This window comes from Rhineura floridana, chromosome 2, assembly GCF_030035675.1.
Source record: "Rhineura floridana isolate rRhiFlo1 chromosome 2, rRhiFlo1.hap2, whole genome shotgun sequence".
NCBI lineage: Eukaryota > Metazoa > Chordata > Lepidosauria > Squamata > Rhineuridae > Rhineura > Rhineura floridana.
In genome coordinates, this window is record NC_084481.1 from 12,735,686 (window position 1) to 12,747,924 (window position 12,239).

Here is a 12,239-nt window from a genome sequence, read left to right on the forward strand (position 1 = left end):
GCTGGGAGCCTCACTGTTGCACAGCAACAGTTAACTTGCTTGCTTCTTGACAGAGCTCCGAGCATTTCTGCTGACATCAGTGATATATATAAATCACTACATACAAAGGAGCCATATTTGTTTCTCTTATACAAGAGAGCGCAAATTAAAATGCATGTCCAATGGAGAATGATCCACTTGGTAAGAAACTTGATGCATTTTTTAAAGAGTTTTTAAAGGCGCTCCTTTAAAATGGGATGCCATGAGGTTGGCAAATTTTGAGGGATCTGTTTTCAGAGTGTTAGAATGCGAAACTCGGGCCAATAATATTAAGGAACGTTGATAAAGCACACACACTGTTTCCCTCTATAGTTAGCAGATCTTGATGTACAATGGATTGCAACTCTTTAAGTGCTGTGTGGTTAGTTGGTATAGTGCATTTCATCGATTATTGAAAATACATAGATGTGTTCTTTTTTGTATGCATTTAATTATTGTACGTGAAGATACTTTTGAGTTCAGTAAAAGTCGAATAAACAGTGTATGTAAAATAAACTTGACTTCCTAAAATGAAAGCAAGTTTGTATTTTCATCCTATAACTGTTAGCAGCTCCTGGTGAATTCTATTGACAGTGAATTCCTGTGATTTTCATGGATTGCATGCTGCTGAGGCATAGGCTTGTACTGAACCATTGAAAATTTATCAAGCATAGTTGTTTCCGAATGTTGGTAAAAGAACAATGCATCTTGTTTCTGATGTATGCTATACTGTTAGCAGAATTTCTCCTTGTACTTAACATGGCATCTTACATTTTTGCTGAATATCTCAATTTTAAGTTTTGTAACAGGTCCAGTGAAAGTGATAAAAGTAAGCTTAGTCATATAGAGACACAGCTGGTATAGCACAGTGGGGAGGAGAGCCTGGCTGGTTGCCCAGATTTTGTGAGTTCAAATCCCCACTCGTGTCTCCTGGGTGTCAAGGGCCAGCTAAAGATCACTCCCACAGTGAGTGGCTCAGAGGTTACATGCCCTGCCACTATGCAGCTGTGGGCAAGCTGCATAGTCCCAAGGAGCCCAGTTGCCCCCCAGCTGGCAGTTGTGGACAAGGAAGGGGGTGGCTTGTGCAGCTGTGGACAGCTGAGCAGGCCCTAGCCAGGTGGGGAGGACTAGCCTCAGAGGGAGGCAATGGGAAACCCCCTCTGAATACTGCTTACCATGAAATCCCTATTCATAGGGTAGTCATAAGTCAGGATCGACTTGAAGGCAGTCCACTTCACTTTCTCCACTTCAGTCATATAGAGAGATTTGGTTATGAATTCCTTAACTTGTGTATGTTGAATAATGTTTTTGTATGTACTTCTTTCAAGGTACTTATCCTAACACACAAAATAAATTGCGAAACACTACCTATATTTCTGAACCTTTTTTTAAAAAAATTGGTCTTACTGAAGTCAGCTGCAGTGTTAATGGAGTAATAGTTCATGATTTATTGTGAAGGTTTTCCTAAATTACGCTTTCTTGGAATTAACTTTTGTTGAAATGAATCAAGCTTTCATCCAAGTAAATGGGTTCAAACTCTGCTATCAGATATTACATATTCTTGGAAATACTTTTTGATGGATGCCACTTTTTATTCCTTTGGAGCAGAGAAAAGTGCCCTTTCTCGCAAAAGGAGGCAACTCAACTCTGAACAACCTCCTCCAATTTGTCAGTATTTAGTGTAAAATGTTTGCATTGACCTCTATTTTTTGTATTTTAAAGAATGCCTGTTAATAGGTAGCACAGAAAGAATATGCCTCTCAAATAGTGACTGATGTCTCTTGTCTTCAGACAATCGAAGAAAAGAACCTCCTCTTAGTGGTCATGATCCTCGAACAGCTGTTCAGCTTAGAAGCCTCAGTACAGTTTTAAAACGCCTAAAAGAAATCATGGAAGGGAAAAGCCAGGTAATGCTTGAGAGGGCAGGGAGGGAGCTGTCTCGAAATATATGTTCCATTTGCATTCTATGAGGGGCCATTTTGTTCTTAGAGTCTATAGAGAGAGCGAAAGAGCATTGCTGCCTCCTGCTGCCTTGTGTGCCCTGAGGGCAAGAGTAGTTCTCATTAATTTCAACAGCTTCCTTCCTGATATAACTAATCACTTAGGAAGTACAGATGAAAACTAATATTTATTAAGGCTTTCAAACAGTGAGGTTTGTTCCTTGTAGAATGATGGGTTAGAAGCAAAATTTCCCTTCCTGTGATGGAAGGAGTCTTCCTCTGACAGAAGGAGGAACCCTTTGGATCCAGCCCAATAATATTTGTTGCCTTTATTGGGTCAGATTGTATAGCTGTCATGCTAATACCCCGAGTGTTGCGCATGGAAATTCCTTTGACTTGGGTAAACTATGCCTGTGTGTAACAGAAAAGGCTTGTCTTTTAAAGCTTCAGTGAAATAGAGAGAGGGGTCCTCTGCTTAATGCCATAACATTTTTTAAAAACAATGTTTTTAACCTTTTTTTAAAGATGTTTTTAAAGATGTTTTGTTTTAATGTATTTTAAAGTCTGTTTTTATGATGCTTTAAAGTGGTTTTAGCGCTTTTGTTTGCCGCCTTGGGCTCCTGCTGGGAGGAAGGGCAGGATATAAATCAAATAATAAATAAATAACATTAGGCGCTTGCACTAAGATCTCTGGGGAAATTGTCAGGGTGTGATAAAACTGGTTGAATGAATGGTGGGTCAAGATCTACCAGACTAAACTTTTAATTGGTGGTCTAAAAGTGTTTGATAGAGCAATTAGTCTGAGAAGGACTTGCCCTGGGAAATTTAATTTAGTCTCTTTCTGAGGAAATGGAATCTCATTACAGTTCTGTGACTTCTCATGGCATTGTTTTAGAAATATCCTATGTAAATCTCTTGTCTTGCATTGTGACTTGACTGCATACTTAATTCCTTCCCTAGGACAGTGATCTAAAGCAATACTGGATGCCAGATAGCCAGTGTAAGGAGTGCTATGACTGTAGTGAAAAATTTACCACCTTTCGCCGAAGGCACCACTGCCGCTTATGCGGCCAGATTTTCTGCAGCCGGTGCTGCAACCAGGAAATCCCTGGAAAATTCATGGGTTACACAGGTAAGACACGTAGTGTTCAAACTTGTAGCTTCTCAAGGGGGGGGATTGCTATTGTTTAATTGGGGTGGTGGTGGAAGGGGGGATTAAGCATTGAGCCTTTCTATATTAGAATTGAGAAACGATTGGCTACTTCATCTTCTTCGCCCATGAAAATGGAAATGGACTGCCTTCAAGTCGATTTCGACTTATGGCAACCCTACAAATAGGGTTTTCATGGTAAGTGGTATTCAGAGGGGGTTTACCATTGTCTTCATCTGAGGCTGAGAGGCAGTGACTGGCCCAAGGTCACCTAATGAGCTTCATGGCTTCACCCATAGTTCCATGCAAAGTCTTTTCCTGCTCCCATGCTTTTTATACCTTCATTTGAAAAACATTTTGTTTGTTCATATCTTGTTCATTAATGTACATTGTTTTGGTGAGTCTGTAATAGACTTCAAAACATCAAGGGTGAAATAATCACCATAACATTATGGTATTCATGAGGGCTGGCATCAGAACCAGTGCAATGGCCTAAAGCTCCAACAAGACTTCCAAGATGCACCCAAAGATGTGCACCTCGTCCATGCTTTGCTTTCCCTTCCCTTATTTCCCAACAAATATGCTGTTGCTTCCCTAGGTATTTCTGAGTCTTTCTCAAAATCATATCAGAGTGGCAATTCACCTTGCTTCTCCACACACAGAAGTTCCCATCAAGTGACTTTACTCCCCATTTTTAAGCCTACACTGAAGGATTTCTGCCAAGAGCTGTGGGAAGGCCACATCAGTAAGCTTCTTTAGTTGAAACCAGTACTCCAAATTGTGACCAACTGTATAAGTTAAGATCATGAAAGGAAGTTGTCATGGTTTGGTGAAGTATTGGGCACAGGAGTCACTACCCGTCATTATTGGAGGACATATGCATGTCTTACGGTGTTCCCCACATGATTGATTGATTGATATCCCGCCCTTCCTCGCAGCAGGAGCCCAGGGCGGCAAACAGAAGCGCTAAAAACACTTTAAAACTGTTGACCCATAGGCAATACTACCTCTGGTTATTTTCCATCAAGCCTGAAAGCCTGGAGCAAGGATGAGCATTAGCATGAGTTAAGTTTCTTGAAGGTCTTTGGAGAGCCTTGGCAGAGGCCGGGCACGGCCTCAAGGCCAACACCTGCTACCAAGGCAACCGGTGAGATAAAGGCTGGAGAAGCTTTTGCCAGCTTTCTGTGGGGGTTTGATTTCTGTGAGGAGAAGAAGCAGCTTTCTGTGGAGTTCTGTTATTGAGTGTTTCTTGCTAGGAGGAAAATGAAACTACTTTGTAAGCGTGCATGCCTTAATGTCCGAGTAAAGGACTCTTAAACTATCTTTTGCCTCTGGAGTTTCTTGACCGTCTCCATCTCAAGTGTAAGCTGCGCTGATCACGCAAACATCCGCAAACACCAACAAAAACATAAAAGCAGACCTTAAGATATATTAAAACAAAACGTTAAAAACATTTTTTAAAAAAAGCTTTAAAAATGTCTTTAAAAAAAGGGTTAAAAACATTATTAAAAAAACATATTAACAAGCAATTCTAACACAGACGCAGACTGGGATAGGTCTCAACTTAAAAGGTTTGTTGAAAGTATTAAACATGTCCTGCTGGAGTGACCAAGATTCTCGAGTGTGTGGCAGGGTTTTCTGCATACCCAGTTCCCTGTTCCAATTCTAGCTTCAATTTTGGGTGACTTGTTGATCTACAAGCTTTATCTGGGTTTCTGAGATCTATTGGATGGCTGTCCTCTTTTTTGAATAATTGAAAACCAGTCAGCTACTGATGAAAGACTTTTCCTGTGTTTGCAGTAAGAGTTGTGTGTGGCACAATATGGTTGAGCTCAAGCATGGGGAACTTCTTGTTATGTACATTTGAATAAATGAGCAGAGATAGTCAACGGTCTGAAATGCGTGTGTGCCAGTGTGTGCGTTTGCCTAAGTGGCAGGCTTTTACCCTGCATTAGGATCGCTGAGACTTAATACTTAGTAAAATAAGAAAAGCTACCTTATTTATAAAAATACATAGTAGATAGGAAAGGCATATCTAGTTCTAACTAACTAAGTTGGGAGCGCAAAGCTCAGACATGGGTATTGCCCTCATGGGTCAGGCGAGAGAGCAAAGACAAAGGTGTCTCCTCTCTCGGACAGTCAAAGAAGAGAAGAAGGAAAGGGTGGAAGGAGGAGAGGCAGATAAGCTTCCCTAAGCATATCAGTCTGCGACAAAAGGAAGTCAATCAGAGCATCACAGGTAAAGGTAATCAAGCCTATCCATCTGGAGGACCCTAACTCTATCTGTCTTCTGGAACATAAACAAAAGAACAAAACAGGAGTTGCTCTTGCTCCAGTTCCAACTCTTCTGACCCTCCAGGCCTCTTAATTCACCCTACTTGTCACATTCTGCAGTAAGCCCGCCATCTACAAAGAGATCTCTTCCTGCATGGCTAGTTTGCTGAATTTCATCTCTGTGTGCTGAGAAATGGCAGCCCCCTTTTCAGAGCACAGCAAAGAGGTCAAGCTGAGAAAAGGGAAGTTTTGTGTGCTTTTGGTGACCCCAACCAGTTAGGGCATGTGCCGCTGACCCTTTTCCTGTGAGGGAATTCATTCCTCAGGGATGAAAAAAGGCCTGTCTGTCCCTGCTCTCTCCTCTCTTCTCCTCCCACCCCACCCACCCCACCAGCCTGTTGACATAAACCTCAATCTACCTAACCTACCTTCTCGGAAGTTCAGGGGAGTCATTAGCTTCTACTACTTTTTAGGACAGTGCGAGGCAGTATTGGATAATTGGCTTGCAACTGCTCACCCCCCAGCAGTTGGTGAGCACGTCTCCTCTTAAAGAAAAGCAAAGGGCTGTGAAGGCAAACTAGAGGAACTTGCTTCCTCTCTACTACATACATTAAGACTAGAAATAGTTTTATGGCGGTCTGTCTTGTGGGGAGATCTTAATTTTGCACCAGGGCCTTGCTATTAAGGATTATAAAATCCTCCATGTTGTTCAGTTATAGAAACTTTCGCAAATAAAATTGCTTCATTTGCAGGAAAGTAGCCCACCTTTAGCGATTTCCTCATAGGCTGTCACATGATATATGATGTGAAAACAGTAGGAGAATTTAGCTTCTGGCTATCATAATATTGTTATGTGCCTTCAAGTCGATTATGACTTATGGCGACCCTATGAATCAGTGAGCTCCAAGAGCATCTGTCATGAACCACCCTGTTCAGATCTTGTAAGTTCAGGTCTGTGGCTTCCTTGATGGAATCAATCCATCTCTTGTTTGGCCTTCCTCTTTTTCTACTCCCTGCTGTTTTTCCCAGCATTATTGTCTTTTCTAGTGAATCATGTCTTCCCATGATGTGTCCAAAGTATGATAACCTCCGTTTCAACATTTTAGCTTCTAGTGACAGTTCTGGTTTAATTTTTTCTAACACCCATTTATTCGTCTTTTTTGCAGTCCAAGGTATGCGCAAAGCTCTCCTCCAGCATCACATTTCAAATGAGCTGATTTTTCTCTTATCCCCTTTTTTCACTGTCCAACTTTCACATCCATACATAGAGATCGGGAATACCATGGTCTGAATGATCCTGACTTTAGTGTTCAGTGATACATCTTTATATTTGAGGACCTTTTCTAGTTCTCTCATAGCTGCCCTCCCCAGTCCTAGCCTTCTTCTGATTTCTTGACTATTGTCTCCATTTTGGTTAATGACTGTGCCGAGGTATTGATAATCCTTTACAAGTTCAATGTCCTCGTTGTCAACTGTAAAGTTACATAAATCTTATGTTGTCATTACTTTAGTCTTTTTGATGTTCAGCTGTTTGTGCTTCCCTCTTTAACTTCCATCAGCATTCTTTTCAAATCATTACTGGTTTCTGCTAATAGTATGGTATCGTCTGCATATCTTAAATTATTGATATTTCTCCCTCCAATTTTCACACTTCAGCAATATTTTATTCCATTTTTTCCAGCGTGATCTGCTGCATCAAGTGTTTTCCTGGGACTTCCTTTTAAATCCTTTCCATTAGCAGCCTTCCTGAGGTCACATTTCAGTCCCGATTTCCCTGTCTGCAAAATGGTGTCAGTCGACATAAAAAAAAAAAAATCAGGAGGACTTACTTTCAGATATTTAGGTTCACTGTGTCATGAGCCTGTAAATTTCTGTAAATTTGTTAACCTGGTTTTTGTATCATGGCTCAGATACAGGGAATTGTGGGAGTTACAACTTGGAAGGAGACAGGCATCTGTGAGAGGAAAATCTTAAGTTTCGTTTCCAGCTGCAGGCAGTTGGGAGGCCTGAACAGAAACACCAGTTTATCTCTGCTAATCTGTGGGAGTCTGGTACTCAAGGCCATGTGGGCCTGAGAAGGTTGAGATCAGAGATGGGAGGGGGGCCTGCAAGGCGCGAAAAAGTGAAGAAGCTTCGGGAATAGGATTGCATCAGAAAGTCCTTGATTGGTTAATTCATCCTAAATCATTGTGTGCCTTTTCCCTTAAGTATAGGGGTTGTGACCCATAGCTTTGTTCCCTCTGGATGTTCCTCATGGGCGTTCTTGGGATACCTCTATGGGGTTCCACTGCTTCTTACCAACCTGATGCTATTCTCTCTGAGGAGAGATGAGATTTACCATCAACTACCTCTTCAGTAAGTAGAATAGGCTAGTTAGCTTATTATTTTCTGTTGTGTGTTGAACTCTCTTATATTATACCTAAACCCCTGGTTGGGTGTGGTTTTGAGGAATTGTTTTGCTGCTATGTCTATATTAAATGTGCACTTATATTTTTAATAAAGCTACTTCTTATTAACCTGGTGTATTCATTGAGTGAGATAAGTGGGTTCTGAATCCAGCACCTTGACCACTGACCACAAACTACCAAGAAGAATCGTATTTTGGTTTTACCAGAGGTTTCTGGACAAGGAGTGTTTGTTTGGCTCTTGTCTCTTTGAACCTTGGTTTACCTATTTCTGGGCTATGAGTTCCCCTAGCTCAGAGTTGAACCAGTGAAGGGGTGGTGGCAGCCTATCTTCTACCTTGCAGGGTTGGTGTTGGTTTACACAGCCTTGGGAAGGGGAATTTGGTGATTGGGTTCCAGATCAATTGGTGATTGGGTTCCAGATCAAGGTAAGGGAATTGGGTCTGAAGCATGTACCTCGTGGCTCTTGGGGGCACGAGTTCATGACACACTGCAGCAGAATGTAAAATGGTTCAGTCTCTGTAATGCCTGGCACAGTCTCTTTTGTTTCTCACAGGTGACCTCAGAGCTTGCACTTACTGTCGTAAGATAGCCTTAAGCTATGCACACTCCACAGAGAGCAACTCCATTGGTGAAGACTTGAACACACTATCTGACTCTGCCAGCAATGTGTCAGTGCTGGATCCTGGGGAACCACGGACTCCTGTTGGCAGCAGAAAAGCTAGCCGCAACATATTCCTAGAAGAAGACCTTACCTGGCAAAGGTATTAATGTATCTTTTTTTGCCATCTGCTTATGCTGAGCCAAAATTAGTTTTTAAGTGTTTTGAATCTTTTGTTGTCCTTCTAGCCACACAGTTTGTTTAATGATGTCTTGTTGGAAAACATTAGTCAGGTCACATTGATTGTTGCTATAGTATTGTTTAGATTTTGCTGTACAAAGAACAGTTTGCAGTTTTGTTGCAGCAAAAACAAAGTCTCTCTGCACCTTAAAAGACTTAAAGATTTATCATGGCATATGCTTTTTTTGGATAAGAGTCCATTTCATCAGAAGCCCACAAAAGCTTATCCCACAATAAACTTTCTAGTCTTTAAGGTGCCACAATATTCTCTTCCTGTTTTTTGTTACAAAGAGCAGTTTTGAGAGGTCCCAACCCCCGGGGCCTACAATCTAAGATAGACACAAGGAAACAAGAGAGAAAAGGGAGAAATAGAAGCAGGATAAGAATATGCAATTACCTTATTTAAACAAAACGTCAGCTTGGTTACAACAACAGCTTTTAAAAACACCCATCTGCTTCTGAGTATTGAGTTGTCTTTTCAGATATACTTTCAGAATGTTGTCCACGTTTGTTTTCCCTGGGTCCATGCGCATGCTGCAGTCAAGCAGTGGATCCAGGATTTAACAAAACAAAGGTGGGAGAGAACTGAAGAGGACCCACCTCCACCACCACTGCTACCTGTGTGCTGTGACTGTGTCCCCAGGGATTGTACAGTTTGCCTAAGCTCCCCAGCATAGTGTTCTGCATTGCATTTTCCTCCCCATCCCATCCCACCCCCCAGAAAAAGTGTCAGTGGTGGGTGGGGTGTGGAAGAAAATACCATTCCCACCACAGCCTCCCTGGCTCAGTATGTTTTCCTGGCCTGTATTCCTAACGCAGGTATGGTGCTCTGTGTTCAGCTTTCACTATCTCTCCTTGGTTTGTGTGAGCAAAGGAGTGGCAGCATTTCCACTGCTAAGCCCCTCTAAAAAGACTTTGGGGCAGACCCTCTGCCCTTGCCTTTTTCTAGCAGCTTGGATCGGCCACTCTTGAAATATGCAGATTGCATGGTACAATCTGGTGTGGAGATGTTGGGATTCATTGACACAAAAGAGTTTCTAGACCTTCATAGAGGAAGATACATGACTAGCATCCTCTGAAGAATGGACGTGCTTTGAGCTCTTGACCTTTCCTAGACTGAATCTCAAAAGGAAAGGTGCACATTCAGTAGACCTCATAGTGAATTCAGACTACCCTTCTTGGTACAAGCCTTTTTAGCAACCTCTCAGCTTTCATGAGATTGGAATTCTAATTCAGTGTTTGCTTGAGGTATGGATTTGTGGTCTCCCTATGTGTATATGATGGATTAAGTTGCAATATGCTAGCATTTACAGCTGCAACTGAGAGACCCTCCAGTAACTTCTCAGAGCAAATCCTGAAGTTGCTCATAAGTGGTAAAATGTAGTAAAGCATCTAACCTGTGGTCTGAGGGATGAATCCAGTCTCTCTCCTTTTTAAAAAACTTAAGTACAGCTCCCCCTGTGTCTGGGTGGAAAACAAATTCCTTCAGTAGTGTCAAAACACCAGTAGGTTGGAATATGCATTCCCCTCCTAGCATATTTCTAGAGCCAAACTCTCAATATAAGAGAATGTTTCTGAGCATATACAGATGTCTTTCTGTTACCACCACTAGCTACTGTAAGCAGCATCTAATTTCCTGGCCAGATTTGGACTTTGCAATAATGCAAAAGAAAAAAAAACTAGGATAACAAAAACTGTGCTCCACAGCATTTGAGAACTTTTCACTTGCTGTAACTTCTTAGGAATAACTTTAAGACATTTCTTCATTTGAAGAGCTGTAAAAAACGATCCATTACTTCCAAGCCTTGGAAAAACACACTGAGTTGTATTGTAATAATGGCTTGCTTTTTAAGTACAGCAATTTAGTGCCAATTACTTAAATGTAGTGTCATTTACTTGCAGCTTGATTCACCCAGACTCTTCATCCTCTACTTTGTCAACACGTCTTGGATCAGTTCAGGAGGAAGCAGGGAAATCTCCTGCTCGGAATAGGTAAACAACCCATATTCATGCTCGTGTATGTATAAAGCTATCTGTGAAAATAGCACACTGCTGGGCCCTGTTCACATTCACTGTGTAAAGTTTACTTACCCTGACAAGGTCTTAAAATGATGTTGACATTCTATTGAAAGATAATGGTATCCATTTGTAATGGGATGACACCAGTGTTTGCTTGACATCATTGAAGAGATTGTGTTGTAGTTAACAGATGGCAGAAGATCTGCAAACACAGTATGAAGTCCAGAGTTCAGGTTTGGTGCTGAGTGAAATGATGTCAAAGATGCTGGGCATGTGAAATTACTTTTTCCTTTGCTGGTTCTGCTTCTGAGTGGGGCTTTACTGGGCTGTTTGCAAAAGGCTGATGGTGGTACTTTTTTGTAGAGCAGGAGTGTTCCTTGTCCAACTTAATAGCTTCGCATTGTTAGTGATATGGTATTTTTGGGTGGGTGGGTGCTTGCTGTGACCTTGCTGTGGCTGTTGCTGTGACCTATCTGACAAATCTTGATACTTGGCCATATATGTTGGAAAGTAGTGACGATGCAAAACCTCATCTCTCCCCTCTGGGTTCCCAGGATTACAGATAGGTTAAAGTCTGTTCCAGTGATTATTTCTTTTTCCATTCTCCTGCAGCAGATGATGTACAGATTATTTTAGATATTTATGTTTGCTGAAATATTGGCATCCATGAAGACTTTCATATTCCTTACCTCCAGCAAAGTATTTGTTCAAAGTAGTATACCAGATCTCTTAACTGTTTCTGCAAAATATCATATGCCCTCTGATGCTGGTTGGCTTTTGGGGGGGGGGATGTTTAAGTATGCAATAACAAATGATGGCTTGGAGGTGTTAAGTAGGTATGCCCAGCTTCTGCTTCTTTCTGTTTTGACGATAGTAAGAATAAGAATAATCCTCCCACTGTGATTGTTGGGTGGAAGGGTAAAGCCCAAAAAGCACCTGTGTGAATGGGGCTTCCATTAGTGTATTTTTGGTAGGCATTACTGTAGTTGAAGTATTTCAAGCCCATATATTATTAGTAGGTAATATATCATATTATATTAGTAGTAGGTAACAGCTGGTACAGGCATACCCCGCTTAACGTCGCTTCACTTAACGTCGCCTCGCTATAACGTACATGCTCCATACTCCACCATACCCCACTTTAACGTAAGCGCTTCGCAATAACGGACACTGACGGAACTTGCGTTCCACGTGCCACGTGCGTTGCGAAGCGTCGTCTGAGCAATCTGAGCGGAGTGATTGAGCGAACTAGCGATCTGAGCGGCTGTTGCCTTGGAGACAGAACTGTAATCATTTAAATGTAAATCATTTACCTTTAAGTACTTTACTTTACAGTACTGTAAAGAGCGATCGGAGCTCTGCCTGCCCCGGCCTAGGTCGGTGGTGGCAGTGTGTGTGTGTGGGGGGGCACCTCGTGCTCTTTAGATCCCCCTGATTTCGTTTTACTGACCCATTTTATACCTCTCCTTCTCCATTGTCCCATCTGCTTTACTGTAATTGTTTGTGATAAAAAAATAATAATAAAAAAGAATTCTTTAGATCCCCCTGATTTCATTGTCCCATTTTATACCTCTCCATTGTCCCATCTTCCT

The 12,239-nt window shown here is 41.7% G+C and overlaps 1 protein-coding gene across 7 annotated transcripts in view; it reads left to right on the plus strand.

The window, feature by feature from the left end:
* PIKFYVE (phosphoinositide kinase, FYVE-type zinc finger containing) overlaps positions 1 to 12,239 on the plus strand; it is a 139,079-nt gene that overhangs the window by 20,554 nt on the left and 106,286 nt on the right. For 6 of the 7 annotated variants that reach the window (XM_061607829.1, XM_061607828.1, XM_061607827.1 and 3 more), the window contains exons 4-7: positions 1,810 to 1,925; positions 2,919 to 3,090; positions 8,344 to 8,551; positions 10,531 to 10,620. In XM_061607829.1, the coding sequence (XP_061463813.1) occupies positions 1,810 to 1,925; positions 2,919 to 3,090; positions 8,344 to 8,551; positions 10,531 to 10,620 (586 nt within the window). Of the gene's footprint in view, positions 1 to 90; positions 181 to 1,809; positions 1,926 to 2,918; positions 3,091 to 8,343; positions 8,552 to 10,530; positions 10,621 to 12,239 lie in introns of those variants that run through there. The other variant, XM_061607833.1, reaches the window with a different exon arrangement.